The following is an 18,966-nucleotide window of genomic DNA, read 5'->3' as shown; positions in this document are numbered from 1 at the left end:
ATCCACATTGCAAATTCCAGTATCCCTGATTCCTGAATGTTTTCTTCATCCTTTCTTTTCTCTGACATCTATTTTTTTTGCTTTTAAGTCAGTTTTCTTTATCCATTTACTTTTCATTTTCCAAAAATTTCTTTATGTGTCTTGTCTGTTGTCTTTCAACTCTTTGTCCTTGAGGTTTAAATTTTTAATTCCTTTGCTGTCATTTTAGTATGATTTCAAGAGATAATAGGAATATCACATTTAGCTATAAGTTCAACAGTTGTTTTATATTAACTCTACTGATTATATGGCCACAACCTGGTTGCTCATCTTCTTCCCCTGGCATGTTGTAGTCTTGAATGTTTTATTTTTTAATATCTTATGATGTAGATAATGTTCCTTCTGGCTCTTATGCCTTTTCTCTTCCTCTTATCCTTTTAGACCAAAGTCCTACTTATATTTAAACTCTTATGACTCACCAGAGACACACTTCAGTTTTATTCTCTGCTCTTCCTTAGAACTCTCTTCTCTTCTGTTAGAACTGAAATCCACATATCCTGATTCTCATGGAACAGTCCTACTTGGCACCTTATGTCCTTGTATAATCATTAATAACATCCCCTTTTGTTTAGCCCTTTCTGTGCCATTTTTTTAAAACATGGACATGATATCTAGAGGTATTGCTCTGTTTTGTCAATATAAAGTGACACGTGAAATCCAAGAGTTTGGAATGGTGGAGCTGAAAGATTACTGTACTTTTAATATACTTGTTACTTGGCATAATGAAAGTCTGTATCAGTTAAATCCCTGTAGATGGCATTTTTTTTTTCTTGCTTGCATCTGAGTGTGTTTGTAACTCATGCAAAAGTAAATAAATAATAACACTGTAAGGGCTGGGGATGTGGCTCAAGAGGTAGCCTGCTCACCTGGCATGTGTGCAGCCTAGGTTCGATTCTCAGCACCACATACAAATAAAGATGTTGTGTCTGCCGAAAACTAAAAATGAAAAAAAAAAATTCTCTCTCTCTCTCTAAAAATAAATAAATAAATAAATAAATAAATAGGTAAATAAATAAATAAAAATAACACTGTAAATGTTTCATTTCTTTTGGTAAGGAGTAAATACTGTTATTCATTTGGTCTGTTGTCTTTCCAAATATTTTCGGTAACATGTATACACAGCATTTTATTTAATATAGAATTATATAAACTCTTTGCAATTTGCTTTTTTGTCCCTGGACAAGAGAAAATAAATGAGTCAACACTTTCGGGTATATCTACAGCATTTTTCTTATTGACTGCAGAACATCATGTAAATAGTACATTTTTAAAAATAATTTAAAATATTTTAAATATTTTAAATAATTTAAATATTTTAAATTTAAAATAATTATTTTATCAAAGAATGCTAAAACTGGACAAAAGTATAGTGAGACACAGGACACGAAACTTTTCTGAGAATACCTTCTGATATTAGATATAAGATATTAGTTACAAAGGAAGAATACTAAGTTATGGTGGAGAAAATTTGTAGATACCACCTTAGCCAGGTGGCCAGAATAATCATGCAATACACTGTCACCCTGAGCCTGCTTCTCTAGCACTTTAAGGATCTAACTGAAGCCAGGTTTGGTTGCACATGTCTGTAATCCTGGCTATTCAGTAGGCTGAGGCAGGAGGATTGTAAATTTAAGTCCACCCTCAACAATTTAGTGAGACCCTGACTTAAAATAAAAAGAGCTGGCATATAACTTAGTGGTAATGTTCCCCTGGGTTCAGTCCCCAGTATCAAGGGGGTAAGAATGGGGAGGAAGGATTCAGAAATACTATGGTATTTATGTCAAATATGACATAATTTGAATTTTATCTTGAAAAACACCAGGCAAGCTCATATTGAGGTATTACTACAAAATAACTTTGGCTCATTCTATTTCAAAATATTATGCATGAAAAATAAGAGGTTAAAGATTAAAGAAACATGGATTCCTGACTTTAGAATTGTGTTGTGGTTATGTAAGAGAATGAGTTTGTTTTTAGGAAATCACATCACAGTAGGAACATTATAGTATGTAATGTAGTTTCAGAGGTTTCAGGGAAAAAAATACAGGGAATTCTAAATTAATGTGGTAAAAAAAGTGTTTTCCAAACTTTGTAATCTGAATTTTTTTTTTTTTTTTCCAAATTAAAGTGAAAGTATAGCCTCTGGGAAGTAAGACCACTTGTGTACTCTGATTCTGTTATTTGCTAAGTTTGTGATTTTGGGGAAGTTAACCTTTCTATGTATTAGTTTCCTCATCTGTAAGAAATAGTTTGTAATAGTACCCACTTCAGAGCATTATTGTGAGGATAATGAAGTTAATACAATAGAATATTCAAACAGTGTCTGGCATATGATCAGCACTTAATAACGTTTGCTATTAATACTAGTATCCCATTATGAATAAAATAAATTATGAGCCACTTACTAATGGACATTTACATATTTTCAAGTCTAATCTGAAATACTGGTATGCATGCTCTAACACTGACCTATATCCCCAACCTGAAATGAATAATAAATCAACAATCTTGATTGTTAAGGTTTAGAGATTTTAAAAATTCGCTATTTAGAATATATTATTACTACAATCAAGATTTTTTTTAAACTGGGGATGTAGCTCAGTGATGAACATGTGTGAGGACCTGGATTCAATTGTTTGTTATTCCCCCTCAAAAAAATTATTGTTTTGTTGGAATTAAATTGTCTTTCCATACTGGTGGTGTTGGGTGTTCTGTTAATATAGTTATTATTGTTAATGTTGCTTGAAGTATCCTTGTTGAGCTGCATTGTTTAAAATGTAATATTTTTATAGAGACCTAAATGTGCCTGATAGTTGTAATATATTGTAAAGGTTCTGGAAAATCTGGTAAGGAATGTCGGCTTTACACATTAAGATGTCTTACTTCTCTCTGGATAATAGGCTTTACAAAGGCAGTGATTGTTTTTTACCATTGTATCTGTGGTATCTAGCCCATACCAGTCTCTATATGTTGCTCAGAAAATGGTTTAGAATGAGTGAATAAATGATCAAGATTTCATTGCCATTATTATTATTATTATTATTATTATTATTATTATTATTATTATTATTCTGCTTACCCCAACTCCCCCATGTTAATTTCTAGTATACTACCCTGATTACCACCAGTCTTCATTTCCACTAAGACCTCCAATTCATGTGTGTTGTCACTTTTTTACTGTTATTCTCTTTACGTCCTCATTTCCATGGTCATTGCTGAAATCACTCAGATATCTTTATTTCTCCTGTCCTTTCCATTTGTGTCACGTATCTGGCAAAACCCCAAATATCTGCCTACTCCCTGCTTGTACTCAAGCTGAAGCTGCTAGAGAAAACCCACATCTGTGTGTCTGTTCTCACTTTAATTTTAAGACTGCAAATCTCAGATGGGAGACCATGCAATCCTACGATTCTGTAGTGAATATGTTTCTCTAATCTCCAATACTGACTTTTTCCCCCTTAGACCTCTTCATCCTCAGCTTGATTCCTACCGTATTGAACTTTGTCTGCAATCAGATATTATTAGATGTACCTATTTTCTCACTGTCTCAGGTGGTAACTTGTCTGTTTATCCATGCTCTTTGGCTTCCCCTATTAAAATGAAAGTATTCCTAAAATAATCTAAGCTCAGCCCCTATACTTATGTTCTAGATTTCACCTCTACTTACCCACTGCAGTAAGTAAAGCCTTCTTTGTATTATATTACTAGTGTCTTCTCCATGACTAGCTTATTCTGATTGGCATATAAGCATGCTTAAATATCATTTGTAAACACATACCCACACATCCTGGTTCTCTCCATCCGATGCCTCCTGGTAGACACAATCCCATTTCTCTGCTGCTCTCTACAAAAAACAACAATAAAAAAACTCCTTGAATGAGCTTTTAATATTTGCTTATTTTAGTTTCTCTTTCAATTTCTTCTTACCCACTCTGAATGGTCATTCTATACCACCACTCCAAAGTAATTGGATGGATAAAGATCCAACTCATTAAGTCCAGTGTTCCCACCCCTCCCTCTCTAACCTGTGAGCATCATTAGACCAGTTGACCACTCTTTGAAATATTGTTTTCTTTTCATCTTTTACTACAGTCTTGGATTTTTTTCCATGTCACTGATTTGCCCAGTTAATCCAGGGTGTAGGATTTCCTCTTTTTTTTTTTTTCTGATTTAATTTTTTTATTAGTTGCTCAAAACATTACAATGATCTTGACTTATCATACATTTGATTCAAATGGGGTATGAATTCTTATTTTTCCACGTGTACAGATTGCAGGATCACATTGGTTATACAGCCATGTTTGTACATACAGCCATACTAGTGTCTGTTGTATTCTGCTACCCTTCTTATCCCTCCCTCCCCTCCCCTCTCTCTACCCAATCTACTGTGACACATTTCTCTCTCTTTTTTTTTCTTCCCCCTCACACCATCTTATATGTAATTTTGCATAACAGTGAGGGTCTCCTTCCATCTTCTGTGTAGTTCCCCTTCTCTCTCCCATTCCCTCCCACCTCTCGTCCCTATTTAATGGTAATCTTCTCATGCTCTTCCTCCCTGCTTTGTTTTGCTCCCTTATATCAAAGAAGACATTCGGCATTTGTTTTTTAGGGATTGGCTAGCTTAACTTAGCATAATCTGCTCTAATGCCATCCATTTCCCTGCAAATGCCAGGATTTTGGTATTTTTTAGTGCTGAGTAATATTCCATTGTGTGTAAATGCCACATTTTTTTTTTATCGATTCATCTATTAAAGGGCATCTGGGTTGGTTCCACAGTCTAGCTATTGTGAATTGTGCTGCAATGAACATCGATGTAGCTGTGTCCCTGTAGTATGCTTTTTTAAGGTCTTTTGGGTATAGTCCGAGAAGGGGAATAGCTGGGTCAAATGGTGGTTCCATTCCCAGCTTTCCAAGGAATCTCCATACTGCTTTCCAAATTAGCTGCACCAATTTGCAGTCCCACCAGTAATGTACAAGTGTACTCTTTTCCCCACATCCTCGCCAGCACTTGTTATTGTTTGACTTCATAATGGCTGCCATTCTTACTGGAGTGAGATGATATCTTAGAGTGGTTTTAATTTTCAATTCTCTGATTTCTAGAGATGGTGAGCATTTTTTCATGTATTTGTTGATTGATTGTATATCCTTCTCTGAGAAGTGTCTGTTCAGATCCTTGGCCCTTTTGTTGATTGGATTATTTGTTTTCTTGTTGTTTAATTTGTTGAGTTCTTTGTATACTCTGGAGATTAGAACTCTATCTGAAGTGTGAGGGGTAAATATTTATTCCCAGGATGTAGTCTCCCTATTTACTTCTCTTAGTGTTTCTGTTGCTGAGAAAAAATTTTTTAGTTTGAATACGTCCCATTTGTTGATTCTTGATTTTAACTCTTGTGCTATAGGTGTCCTATTAAGGAATTTGGAACCCGACCCCACGAGATGGAGATTAGGGCCAATTTTTTCTTCTATTAGACGTAGAGTTTCTGGTTTGATTCCTAGCTCCTTGATCCATTTTGAGTTAACTTTTGTGCAAGGTGAGAGAAAGGGATTCAATTTCATTTTGTTGCATATGGGTTTCCAGTTCTCCCAGCACCATTTGTTGAAGATGCTATCCTTCCTCCATTGCATGCTTTTAGCCCCTTTATCAAATATAAGATAGTTGTAACTTTGTGGATTAGTCTCTGTGTCCTCTATTCTGTACCGTTGGTCTACCTGCCTGTTTTGGTACCAGTACCATGCTGTTTTTGTTACTATTGCTCTGTAGTATAGTTTAAAATCTGGTATCGCTATACTGCCAGTTTCACTCTTCCTGCTTAGAATTGATTTTGCTATTCTGGGTCTTATTTTTCCAGATGAAATTCATGATTGCTTTTTCTATTTCTGCGAGGAATGCAGTTGGGATTTTGATTGGCATTGCATTAAACCTATAGAGTACTTTTGGTAATATGGCCATTTTAATGATTTTAGTTCTGCCTATCCATGAACAAGGTATATCTTTCCATCTTCTAAGGTCTTCTTCTGTTTCTCTCTTTAGGATTTTGTAGTTTTCGTTGTATAGTTCTTTCACCTCTTTTGTTAGATTGATTCCCAAGTATTTTATTTTTTTTGAGGATATTGTGAATGGGGTGGTTGTTCTCATTTCCATTTCAGAGGATTTGTCACTGATATACAGGAAGGTCTTTGATTTATGCGTGTTGATTTTATATCTTGCCACTTTGCCGAATTCATTTACTAGCTCTAGAAGTTTCTTGGTAGAACCTTTTGGGTCTGCTAGGTATAGAATCATGTCATCCGCAAATAGTGCTAATTTAAGTTCTTCTTTTCCTATCTTTATGCCTTTAATTTCTTTCGTCTGTCTAATTGCTCTGGCCAGTGTTTCAAGAACTATGTTGAATAGAAGTGGTGAGAGAGGGCATCCCTGTCTTGTTCCAGATTTTAGAGGGAATGCCTTCAATTTTTCTCCATTTAGAATGATGCTAGCCTGAGGCTTATCACAGATAGCTTTTACAATGTTGAGGTAAGTCCCTGTTATCCCTAGTTTTTCTAGTGTTTTGAACATAAAGGGATGCTGTACTTTGTCAAATGCTTTTTCTGTGTCTATAGAGGTGATCATATGGTTCTTATGTTTAAGTCTATTGATGTGGTGAATAACATTTATTGATTTCCGTACCTTGCCTCTTTTTTAAATGCTTTCTATGTTGATTTCCTGACCAAGTATTTAGGAGGCTCTAATATATATAGAAGGTCTAAAGTATATATGTAGTCCTGATTCCTTACTCAACTTCCAGACTCAAGCAAGTGCCTTCTTGAAATCTTCACTTGGATGATTAAAGAAATTGCATACTTAATATAACCCAATTTATATGCCATTTCTGCCATTAAAAAGTCTGGCCCCCTCTCAGGAAGTGATGCCATCTTTTGTCAGTTGTTCAGATTGAAAATCTGAGGATGATGTTTGATTGATGATGTTTTTAACACTTTAACATTTAGATGTGTTCTGATTTCTGTGTCTTCTTAACCTACCATGTAGTCCCAATCCAAATTACCACCTACTCCTGCTTGGACTATCAATAGGTCTGGCTCCCTGATACACTCTGATTTTTGTCCTTACGTCACTTCCAGGATGATCTTTTAATGGTAGGAATCTCTTTACGTGACTTCCCTCCTTTCAGTCTTCCAATGTCTTTGGAGTAAATTCTTGTATTTTTTGCGTGGAACCTATGATATTCTCCCTGAAAGAGAGTTTTCCTTAAATCTTGGCAAACTGACATTTCATAGGTAAAACTTTGTAAAGGCATTTTGTTTGTTTTCTCTATACAGTGTTGGCCTTTTTTAAAATTAGAAAAACTTTACATGTTAAAAATAATGCCAGGGCAGAGCCGCCCCCCACCCCCGCGCCTGCCAGGTAGGCGGAACTGTGACCACCAACAGAAAAGGCCCAGTGGCCCGCGGCGGGACAGAGCTTCCAATCACTCCTGCAAGGTAGGCGGGCCTGCGACCCACCGGCAGAAGAGGAGCAGCGGCCTGCTGAGAGGCAGAGCCGCCCCCTCCCCCTGTGCCGGCAAGGTAGACAGAACTGTGACCACCCACAGAGCAGGCCCAGCGGCCTGCTGAGGGGCAGAGCCGCCCCCCACACCCCGCGCCTGCCAGGTAGGCGGAACTGTGACCACCGACAGAAAAGGCCCAGTGGCCTGCGGCGGGACAGAGCTTCCAATCACTCCTGCAAGGTAGGCGGGCCTGTGACCCACCGGCAGAAGAGGAGCAGCGGCCTGCTGAGAGGCAGAGCCGCCCCCTCGCCCCGCGCCTGCAAGGTAGACGGAACTGTGACCACCATCAGAACAGGCCAGTCCTGCAACCGACAGACGGAACAGGCCCAGTGGCCTGAGGAAGGGTAGAGCCGCCCCGCCCCCCGCGCCTGCAAGGTAGGCGGACCTGCGACCCACTGGCAGAACAGCCCCAGAGGCCTGCAGAGGGGCAGTGCCGCTGCCTGCGCCTGCAAAGTAGGCAGAACTGCGACCACCGACAAAACAAGCCTAGCGGCCCGCAGAGGGACAGAGCCGCCGCCCGCGCCTGCAAGGTAGGTGGACCTGCTACTGACCGGCAGAGCAGGCCCAGTGGCCTGCCGGCGTGGTAGGCACATTGCCCCAATGGGAGGAGGGGCAGAGCCGCCGCCCGCGCCTGCGAGGGAGACTTTGCAACTATACAAGACCAATATAAATATATAGGGGGAAAATTCAATAGCACAACAGTTTCACCAAGTAGAAAGGAACGCGAACAGTATGAAGAGACAAGGAAAGAAAGGACCACAAGCAATGCAGGTCAACTCAACGATAGAAGAGGTAATAGCTGCAGCAGATGGAATGTCAGATAAAGAATTCAGGATATACATGCTTCAGATGATCTGGAGTCTCAAGAAAGACATCAGACAGCAAAATCAGACAATGAAAGATCACTTCAACAATGAATTACATAAACAAATCCAAGAAGCAAAAGATCAACTATACAGGGAGATAGAGGTTATAAAAAACAAACAAACAGAAATCCTAGAAATGCAGGAAGCAATAAACCAACTTAAAAACTCAATGGAGAATACTACCAGCAGAGTAGAACACTTAGAAGATAGAACATCAGACAATGAAGATAAAGTATTTCAACTTGAAAAGAACATAGACAGCTCAGCGAGACTGTTAAGAAACAATGAGCAGAACATCCAAGAAATATGGGATAACATCAAGAGACCAAACTTAAGAGTCATTGGGATACAGGAAGGGACAGAGTTTCAAACCAAAGGAATGAGCAATCTATTCAATGAAATAATACGAGAAAACTTCCCAGACTTGAAGAATGAGACAGAACCCCAAATCCTAGAAGCCTACAGGACGCCGAATGTGCAAAATCATAAGAGACACACACCTAGACACATTATAATGAAGATGCCCAATATACAGAATAAGGAGAGAATTTTAAAAGCCACAAGAGAAAGGAAGCAGATCACATTTAGGGGTAAGCCAATCAGGATAACAGCTGATCTTTCAACACAGACTCTGAAAGCTAGAAGATCCTGGAATAACATATTTCAAACACTGAAAGAAAATGGGTTCCAACCAAGAATTGTGTTGCCAGTGAAATTAAGCTTCAGGATGGAAGATGAAATTAAAACCTTCCACGATAAACAAAAGTTAAAAGAATTCGCAGCTAGAAAACCATCTCTTCTAAACATCCTTGGCAAAACATTACAGGAAGAGGAAATGGAAAATAACAATGAAAACCAACAGTGGGAGGTAGGACAGTAAAGGGGGGGAAAATAATCAAAGAGGAAAACAAACCATGTTTAGTAACAGAAATAAACAAATATGGCTGGAAGAACAACCCATATCTGAATAATAACCCTAAATGTTAATGGCTTAAACTCACCAATCAAGAGACACAGGCTAGTAGAATGGATCACAAAACAAGACCCAACAATATGCTGCCTACAGGAGACGCATCTGATAGGAAAAGACATACATAGGCTGAAGGTGAAAGGTTGGGAAAAATCATATCACTCATATGGACTTTGGAAACAAGCAGGAGTGTCCATACTCATATCAAATAAAATAGATTTCAAGCCAAAGTTAATCAAAAGGGATAAAGAGGGACACTACATACTGCTTAAGGGAACCATACACCAACAAGACATAACAATCATAAATATATATGCCCCAAACAATGGTGCAGCTATGTTCATCAAACAAACTCTTCTCAAGTTCAAGAGTCTAATAGACCACCATACAATAATCATGGGAGACTTCAACACACCTCTCTCGCCACTGGACAGATCTTCCAAACAAAAGTTGAATAAGGAAACTATAGAGCTCAATAACACAATTAATAACCTAGACTTAATTGACATATATAGAATATACCACCCAACATCAAGCAGTTACACTTTTTTCTCAGCAGCACATGGATCCTTCTCAAAAATAGATCATATATTATGTCACAAGGAAACTCTTAGACAATACAAAGAGTAGAGATAATACCATGCATCCTATCTGATCATAATGGAATGGAACTGAAAATCAACGATAAAAGAAGGAAGGAAAAAGCATACATCACTTGGAGAATGATCAATGGGTTATAGAAGACATCAAGGAGGAAATTAAAAAATTCTTAGAGATTAATGAAAACACTGACACAACATATCAGAATCTATGGGACACATTGAAAGCAGTTCTAAGAGGAAAATTCATTGCTTGGAGTTCATTCCTTAAAAAAAGAAAAAGTCAACAAATAAATGATCTCATACTTCATCTCAAAATCCTTGAAAAAGAAGAGCAAAACAACAGCAAAAGAAGTAGAAGGCAAGAAATAATTAAAATCAGAGCTGAAATTAATGAAATCGAAACAAAAGAAACAATTGAAAAAGTTGACAAAACTAAAAGTTGGTTCTTTGAAAAAATAAACAAAATCGACAGACCCTTAGCCATGCTAGCGAAGAGAAGAAGAGAGAGAACTCAAATTACTAGGATACGGGATGAAAAAGGCAATATCACAACAGACACTTCAGATATACAGAAGATAATCAAAAATTATTTTGAATCCTTATACTCCAATAAATTAGAAGATAGTGAAGGCATAGATAAATTTCTTAAGTCATATGATCTGCCCAGATTGAGTCAGGAGGATATAGACAACCTAAACAGACCAATATCAATTGAGGAAATAGAAGAAACCATAAAAAGACTACCAACTAAGAAAAGCCCAGGACCGGATGGGTATACAGCAGAGTTTTACAAAACCTTTAAAGAAGAACTAATACCAATACTTTTCAAGCTACTTCAGGAAATAGAAAAAGAGGGAGAACTTCCAAATTCATTCTACGAGGCCAACATCACCCTGATACCTAAACCAGACAAAGACACTTCAAAGAAAGAAAACTGCAGACTAATATCTCTAATGAACCTAGATGCAAAAATCCTCAATAAAATTCTGGCGAATCGGATACAAAAACATATCAAAAAAATTGTGCACCATGATCAAGTAGGATTCATCCCTGGGATGCAAGGCTGGTTCAATATACGGAAATCAATAAATGTTATTCACCACATCAATAGACTTAAAAATAAGAACCATATGATCATCTCGATAGATGCGGAAAAAGCATTCGACAAAGTACAGCATCCCTTTATGTTCAAAACTCTAGAAAAACTAGGGATAACAGGAACATACCTCAATATTGTAAAAGCAATCTATGCTAAGCCTCAGGCTAGCATCATTCTGAATGGAGAAAAATTGAAGGCATTCCGTCTAAAATCTGGAACAAGACAGGGATGCCCTCTCTCACCACTTCTGTTCAACATAGTTCTCGAAACACTGGCCAGAGCAATAGACGAAAGAAATTAAAGGCATAAAAATAGGAATAGAAGAACTTAAATTATCACTATTTGCAGATGACATGATTCTATACCTAGCAGACCCAAAAGGGTCTACAAAGAAACTATTAGAGCTAATAAATGAATTCAGCAAAGTGGCAGCATATAAAATCAACACGCATAAATCAAAGGCATTCCTGTATATCAGCGACAAATCCTCTGAAATGGAAATGAGGGCAACCACTCCATTCACAATATCTTCAAAAAAAATAAAGTACTTGGCAATCAACCTAACAAAAGAGGTGAAAGACTTATACAATGAAAACTACAGAACCCTAAAGAGAGAAATAGAAGATCTTAGAAGATGGAAAAATATACCCTGTTCATGGATAGGCAGAACTAACATCATCAAAATGGCGATATTACCAAAAGTTCTCTATAGTATTAATGCAATGCCAATCAAAATCCCAACGGCATTTCTTGTAGAAATAGAGAAAGCAATCATGAAATTCATATGGAAAAATAAATGACCCAGAATAGCAAAAACAACTCTAATCAGGAAGTGTGAATCAGGCGGTATAGCGATACCAGACTTCAACCTATACTACAGAGCAATAGTAACAAAAACAGCATGGTACTGGTACCATCACAGGCGGGTGGACCAATGGTACAGAATAGAGGACACAGAAACCAATCCACAAAACTACAACTACCTTATATTTGATAAAGGGGCTAAAAGCATGCAATGGAGGAAGGATAGCATCTTCAACAAATGGTGCTGGGAAAACTGGAAATCCATATGCAACAAAATGAAACTGAATCCCTTTCTCTCGCCTTGCACAAAAGTGAATTCAAAATGGATCAAGGAGCTTGATATCAAATCAGAGACACGCCGTCTGATAGAAGTAAAAGTTGGCTACGATCTACATACTGTGGGGTCGGGCTCCAAATTCCTCAATAGGACACCCATAGCACAAAAGGTAATAACTAGAATCAACAAATGGGACTTACTCAAACTAAAAAGTTTTTTCTCAGCAAAAGATACACTAAGAGAGGTAAATAGGGAGCCTACATCCTGGGAACAAATCTTTACTCCTCACAATTCAGATAGAGCCCTAATAACCAGAGTATACAAAGGACTCAAAAAATTAGACAATAAGAGAACAAACAACCCAATCAACAAATGGGCCAAGGACCTGAACAGACACTTCTCAGAGGAGGACATACAATCAGTCAACAAGTACATGAAAAAATGCTCACCATCTCTAGCAGTCAGAGAAATGCAAATCAAAACCACGCTAAGATACCATCTCACTCCAGTTAGATTGGCAGCCATTATGAAGTCAAACAACAACAAGTGCTGGCGAGGATGTGGGGAAAAGGGTACACTTGTACATTGCTGGTGGGACTGCAAACTGGTGCGGCCAATTTGGAAAGCAGTATGGAGATTTCTTGGAAAGCTGGGAATGGAGCCACCATTTGACCCAGCTTTTTCCCTTCTCGGTCTATTCCCTAAAGACCTAAAAAGAGCATGCTACAGGGACACTGCTACATCGATGTTCATAGCAGCACAATTCACAATAGCAAGACTGTGGAACCAACCTAGATGCCCTTCAATAGATGAATGGATTAAAAAAATGTGGCATTTATACACAATGGAGTATTACTCTGCATTAAAAAATGACAAAATCATAGAAATTGCAGGGAAATGGATGGCATTAGAGCAGATTATGCTAAGTGAAGCTAGCCAATCCCTAAAAAACAAATGCCAAATGTCTTCTTTGATATAAGGAGAGTAACTAAGAACAGAGTAGGGTCGAAAAGCATGAGAAGAAGATTAACATTAAACAGGGATGAGAGGTGGGAGGGAAAGGGAGAGAGAAGGGAAATTGCATGGAAATGGAAGGAGACCCTCAGAGTTATACAAAAGTACATACAAGAGGAAGTGAGGGGAAAGGGAAAAATAATACAAGGGGGACAAATGAATGTCAGTAGAGGGGGCAGAGAGAGAAGAGGGGAGGGGAGGGGAGGGGAGGGGGGATAGTAGAGGACAGGAAAGGCAGCAGAACACAACAGACACTAGTATGGCAATATGTAAATCAATGGATGTGTAACTGATGTGATTCTGCAATCTGTATATGGGGTAAAAAATGGGAGCTCATAACCCACTTGAATCAAAGTGTGAAATATGATATATCAAGAACTATGTAATGTTTTGAACAACCAACAATAAAAAATTAAAAAAAATAAAAAATAAAAACAATGCCAGGCATGGTGGTACACATATGTAACTCCAGTGACTCAGGAAGCTAAGGCTGGGCGTTGCTAGTTCATGGCCAGCCTGGGCAACTTGGTAAGACTCTATCCCAAAATAAATATAGAAAGAGCTCAGTGATAGAGTGGGTTCAATCCCTGGTACTGCCAAAAAACAAAAACCCCCACAAAACTCCGTAGATTCCGCACCTCCCCCGTTGAAAACAATCAAGGTACCTGACCACACTGGCCCTGTGTTTGCTTATAGTTGCAGTAGGGTAAGTAGGGGCTGGTGTCCTTCAAAGGAAGTATATGTTCTCTCCAATTTGGTGTGGCCTCTGTCACTCCCCAGGTGTCCTGTAGCTAGCCAGGTATACTTACAAGGATAATCTCCTTTTGCATTTTAGAACCCTCCCCTGAAGTCATTCATTCATTCAACAAATATTTATTGAATAGTAAGAACTTTGTGCCAAGCATTATTCTAAGCCCTTACAATAAAGCAGTGCATAAAACAAAACCCTGATTTCATGAATTTTATATATTTTTATATATACACTGATAGAATAGTCAGTGTATAAGTAAACAAATACATACAAGATGTCAGGTGGTGATAAATTCCACATGATTAAAAATGAAACAGGCTTGGGAATATAAAATGCTTTAGAGATGGTGCACAGGGAAAATCTCTAGGAGGAATTGATATTAGAACATAGTCTAGAATATGTATGAGATGAGGCTTAGTAAATATTTTGAAGAATATTATTTTGGGGTGGGGTCAGCATGTATGAAAGACCTGAGAAGTTGTGTGGTATGTTGAATGACAACAAGAAGGCCTGTGTGACTGTTGTGCAATGTGGTAGGCAGTGAGTTTGGGAGACCAAGGCCACAGTATGCAGTGCCTTAGAGTTTATGGTGAGCTCTGGGATTTTACTGTGAGATAGGAAACTATGGAAGGGTTTTGAATAGGGCAATGGTATGGTTTGATGTATTTTAAAATAACACTTCTGCCTTGTAGTGAAAAGTTTGAGCAGGGACAAGTGTGGTAGGTATAGAACTTACAGAACCTGTCTGGGGGTTATACGAGTGAGAAATGGTGACTTAAACTAGAGATACCTGTGAAAAGTGAGAAGTGGTTAGGTTAGAACTTAAAGGTTGAGCTTACGAGGGTTTTCTGATGAATGTGTACAGGATGTGGAAAATTGAAGCGTGGAGGCTCACATTCTAAGCACTACAAAAGTAAATGTCAGGTGTTCCTTTTGAATATGGAAGATTTGAGGATACTCTGATGACCAAGTACAAATCGGATATAAAGTTCACCTAGAGGATAAGCTTGTATCTTTTTTTCCCTTACTTTTATTTAAAAAAATTTTTTTTAATGTGGTGCTAAGGAATGAACCCAGTGCCTCACACCTTATGCTAGGCAAGCACCCTACCACTGAGCCCAGCCCTAGCCCAGCTTATATCTTTTTAACATGAGATTTTTCAAAAGACCCTGAGTTCTTTAAGACCAGAGACATTGTTGGGCTTTCCTCCCCACCCCCTTCCTTCCTTCCTTCCTGTGAGGTAGTATCTGACATGAATTTGATGCTCATTGCTTTTGTTAAAGAATCCATAAATTTTTGCTATAGTCCTACTTCTATAACTACTTATTATTTGCATTATTTATATACTATCATAATGCTAGGTTTTTATCTATATTTTTATAGTACTACATTTTTATAGTGTGGCAGAAACACTCTTTAGGGTTTATAACTTCTTAATCAAATTAACAGGTGATATTTAATTTATTTTTTTTTAAGCAAGTTCAGTGAATCACTTGTGACTTAGCAGTGAAATCATTTCAGAAATGATTTGGGAATGAGGATCCATGTGAATAATTTTATCTTTACCATGGGCTATAGAATGCAGTTTCACTATCACTTGAGTAATCACATTTAAGAAGGATTAACCTTTGCAACCTAACAAGGTGTAAGTAGACATTTAATAATTTTTTTTTTTTTTTTGAGAGAGAGAGAGAAAATCTTTTTTTTTTTTTTTTGGTAGATGGAAACAACACAATGCCTTTATTTTTATGTGGTGCTAAGAATCGAACCCAGATCCCGCCCGTGCTAAGCAGCTAAGCAAGCGCTCTACCACTGATCCACAATCCCAGCCCAATAATGTTTTTTTTTTAAATATTTATTTTTTAGTTTTAGGTGGACACCATATCTTTATTTTTTTAAATGTGGTGTTGAGGATCGAACCCAGTGCCTCCCGCATGCCAGGCGAGCCCGCTACCGCTTGAGCCACATCCCCAGCCCTAATAATTTTTGAAGTAAATATTGTCTAAATCTTGCAACTCTATCATCAAACAGTAACTATTATTAACTATATACTATCACTCATTTGTGAATGTAAAAATACTTTGTAAGTGGGAATTAACTGCTTTGTGGGATTTTCATAAGCATTAGCCTTATTTTTCAAATGACCTTATTAAATGAAGATATATTTAAAATTGCCTTATGACAAGTGATTGAAAGTAAGGGTAGAGATAGCATTAAGACATGACATTTTAAGTATTTGCCTATAAGGAAAGTTTGGTTGTATGATAGCAATATTTAGCTGGATAACATTCTATTTCTGTTTTCTTATTAAATAGTGATTTTTGTAAGAGCAATATAAAAGTTTGCTACTTATAAGTCAAGGGCCTAATTATTCCTTTTTTTGTATAGGAAGATTTTCAGTCAATGACTTATGGATTTAAAATGGCTAACAGTGTGACAGATCTTCGAGTTACAGGTAAAGGAATTTATAAAGATCATTTCACAAGTTTTATGTTTGGATTTTTTTCCTTTTAAAACTTACTGTTTCTCTTTCTAGGCATGCTAAAAGATGTGGAGGATGACATGCAAAGAAGAGTAAAGGTATTTATGTTTCTTTCTTTAATGAAGGGCTCTGGTATTCTTTTTATTGTTAGATTAACTTTATTTAATTATAAATAGCTATCATTTCAAGTATTGAAAATTTAATGCTCTCAGTTCTTTCTTTTTTTTTTTCCTTTGCTAAGTTTTAGACTTTTAATATGATATTTTAAGAATAGTATTTTCCCCTACTAGAGTTTGTTAAATTCCTCAGAAGTCAGAACTGTCTTCTCCACTGTTGTATCTTTAGTAGCTGGTATGGTGTCTGAACATAGTCGGGTGAGCTCAGTACATAGTGACCTTGCAGTTCTGGTGAAAGCCTTCTTGATGACATCCCATCTTGCTATGAGACTGATGATTTGTCCTCATAGAGATAAAGAAGGGGAAAAAAATAAATTTATACTGATTTACCCTCATAGAGTAGTTTGATGGTCAAAGAAAAATGTAACTATTCTTTTTTTTCTTTTTTACAATTATTCAGTGAATTAGGCAGTCAAATATATACACAGTGCCTCACTTTTAGGTGAGGAAAATACAGCTCAAAGGAGTTAAGATAAGCCATCTTAATCTTACTTAAGGACATATAGTGAATGGTAGCTTCAGGACTAGAACCCACATCTACTCCTAGATCTTCCTGTGCTAATGCCCTGGAATTTTCTCAAATACATAAACTTTTATTGGCAAGACATTTTACATTTCAATGTAAAATCAGATCAGTACAGGTGATGTAACTTTATGTTGTTATTTTTGTAAAGGTTGCTAATACTTTTGAGAGTGTTAGAAAGTTCTCAGTAGATATATTTCCTTTTCCTTTTTTTTCTTTTGCTGTTTCAGTATCTGATTCTTTTCATAATCTTTATAATTTGTATCAAAGTGAATTTTCTGTATGTAACATTAATAGGTTGGAAATAAATACTGGACACACCTTTTTTTTCCCCTAAATAAGTTTCCCCCGAATTAGATCGTAGATTACCTTTGTGCTTTCTTTATATTGTATATTTATAATCTGATGCTTCTCCAGGCTGTATTTAATTTACCTTTTTTAAAATTTTAGAGTACTCGAAGTCGACAAGGAGAAGAAAGAGATCCAGAAGTTGAACTAGAAGTAATTGAACTTATTTTCTGGTAGATAATATCAGAGAAGTCTACCTCTTAATGTTGTAGTTTTATGAACTGCGTTATAATTTATGGAAGCCCTTTTTAAGGTATTTCTTTAAAAGTTGGACATTGCAAGGGATTTTGTTTCCCTTGTATTTATTTTGATAGCATGATAATACAACTCTTTGAAATACATGATTTCAGAACTCTTCAATATTCCTGTGAGGTAGGAAGAAAAAAAAAGATCTTTTACAGATGATGCACAAGAGCTTGGTAAAGCTCAAGAACTTCCGCATTATCAAAAACGAACCTTTGGGGCTGGGATTGTGGCTCAGCAGTAGAGCGCTCGCCTAGCACAGGCGGGACCCGGATTCAATCCTCTCAGCACCACATAAAAAATAAAGGCATTGTGTTGTGTCCATCTGTACCTAAAAAATAAATATTAAAGAAACAAGAACAAACAAACAAAAAACGAACCTTTGTAGAGATCCTAGATTTTCTGACTCCACTTTTAGTACTTTTTAATCCATCCTTTTTAAATGCTAATTAAATTAATTTTAATGTAATGTGTAACTTTTGACTTTGAAAATCAATCCTGTTGCTATAGAAACATCTGTTTGAAAAGAAGAGGCTTTATTTTATTACATTTTCTGTAGCTTGTTTTTCAGGCATTAAAACCTGTAAGTGAAGATGTGTGTACTGTAGTAAGTTATTAACATTGAGATTTAGGAGTAAAAATAATATATTTTGAAATGAGATTCTTTTGACAAACATTGTATGTTTTAATTTCTAGCCCTTTCTTGTTTTTTTCCTAGCACCAACAATGTTTAGCAGTATTCAGCAGAGTGAAATTTACTCGTGTGTTACTGACAGTGCTTATAGCTTTTACTAAAAAAGAGGTAAGGACATTTACTGTAACTTGTCTGTCTGTTTTAATGACTTTTGGTTGGAATGCCTTATTGAAGCAGTTCTGAGACTTTTCTATTGAAATGCTCCTGATCTCAAATGTAGAACCCTCAACATTCGGTGTTTTTACACCAAGCAACCATAATGCTTTTCTTAAAGTTTCATGAATTTTACATTCTACTGCATGATATATTTATGTCTATGGTGTTGATAATAAGCATGATATTTTATATTACATTTTAGTAAATAAAGTAATAGAAGCTTAAATCGCTTGTGGATTGTCATATTTTTTTGATTGAAAAGGAGAGAATAAAAATGAGAATTTTAGTTTGGCCTGTTCCTCCCTTCAGTTAAATTAACTGTTGGATTTGCATAGAACAAAAGGCAAGTCCTAAATTGCGAGTGCTTTTTCTTTTGTG

At 36.9% G+C, this 18,966-nt stretch overlaps 1 protein-coding gene across 4 annotated transcripts in view; it reads left to right on the top strand.

The window, feature by feature from the left end:
• Naa35 (N-alpha-acetyltransferase 35, NatC auxiliary subunit) overlaps positions 1-18,966 on the top strand; it is a 116,178-nt gene that overhangs the window by 41,858 nt on the left and 55,354 nt on the right. For all 4 annotated transcript variants that reach the window (XM_046425901.1, XM_046425903.2, XM_046425904.1 and 1 more), the window contains exons 7-10: positions 16,355-16,421; positions 16,503-16,546; positions 17,598-17,648; positions 18,457-18,540. In XM_046425901.1, the coding sequence (XP_046281857.1) occupies positions 16,355-16,421; positions 16,503-16,546; positions 17,598-17,648; positions 18,457-18,540 (246 nt within the window). The remainder of the gene's footprint in view (positions 1-16,354; positions 16,422-16,502; positions 16,547-17,597; positions 17,649-18,456; positions 18,541-18,966) is intronic.

This window comes from Marmota monax, unplaced genomic scaffold (genome assembly GCF_021218885.2).
Source record: "Marmota monax isolate L192 unplaced genomic scaffold, Marmota_monax_Labrador192_F-V1.1 WCK01_AAM20220418_F8-fsc00265, whole genome shotgun sequence".
NCBI classification, from domain to species: domain Eukaryota; kingdom Metazoa; phylum Chordata; class Mammalia; order Rodentia; family Sciuridae; genus Marmota; species Marmota monax.
This window is presented reverse-complemented; position numbering and strand designations above follow the sequence as displayed.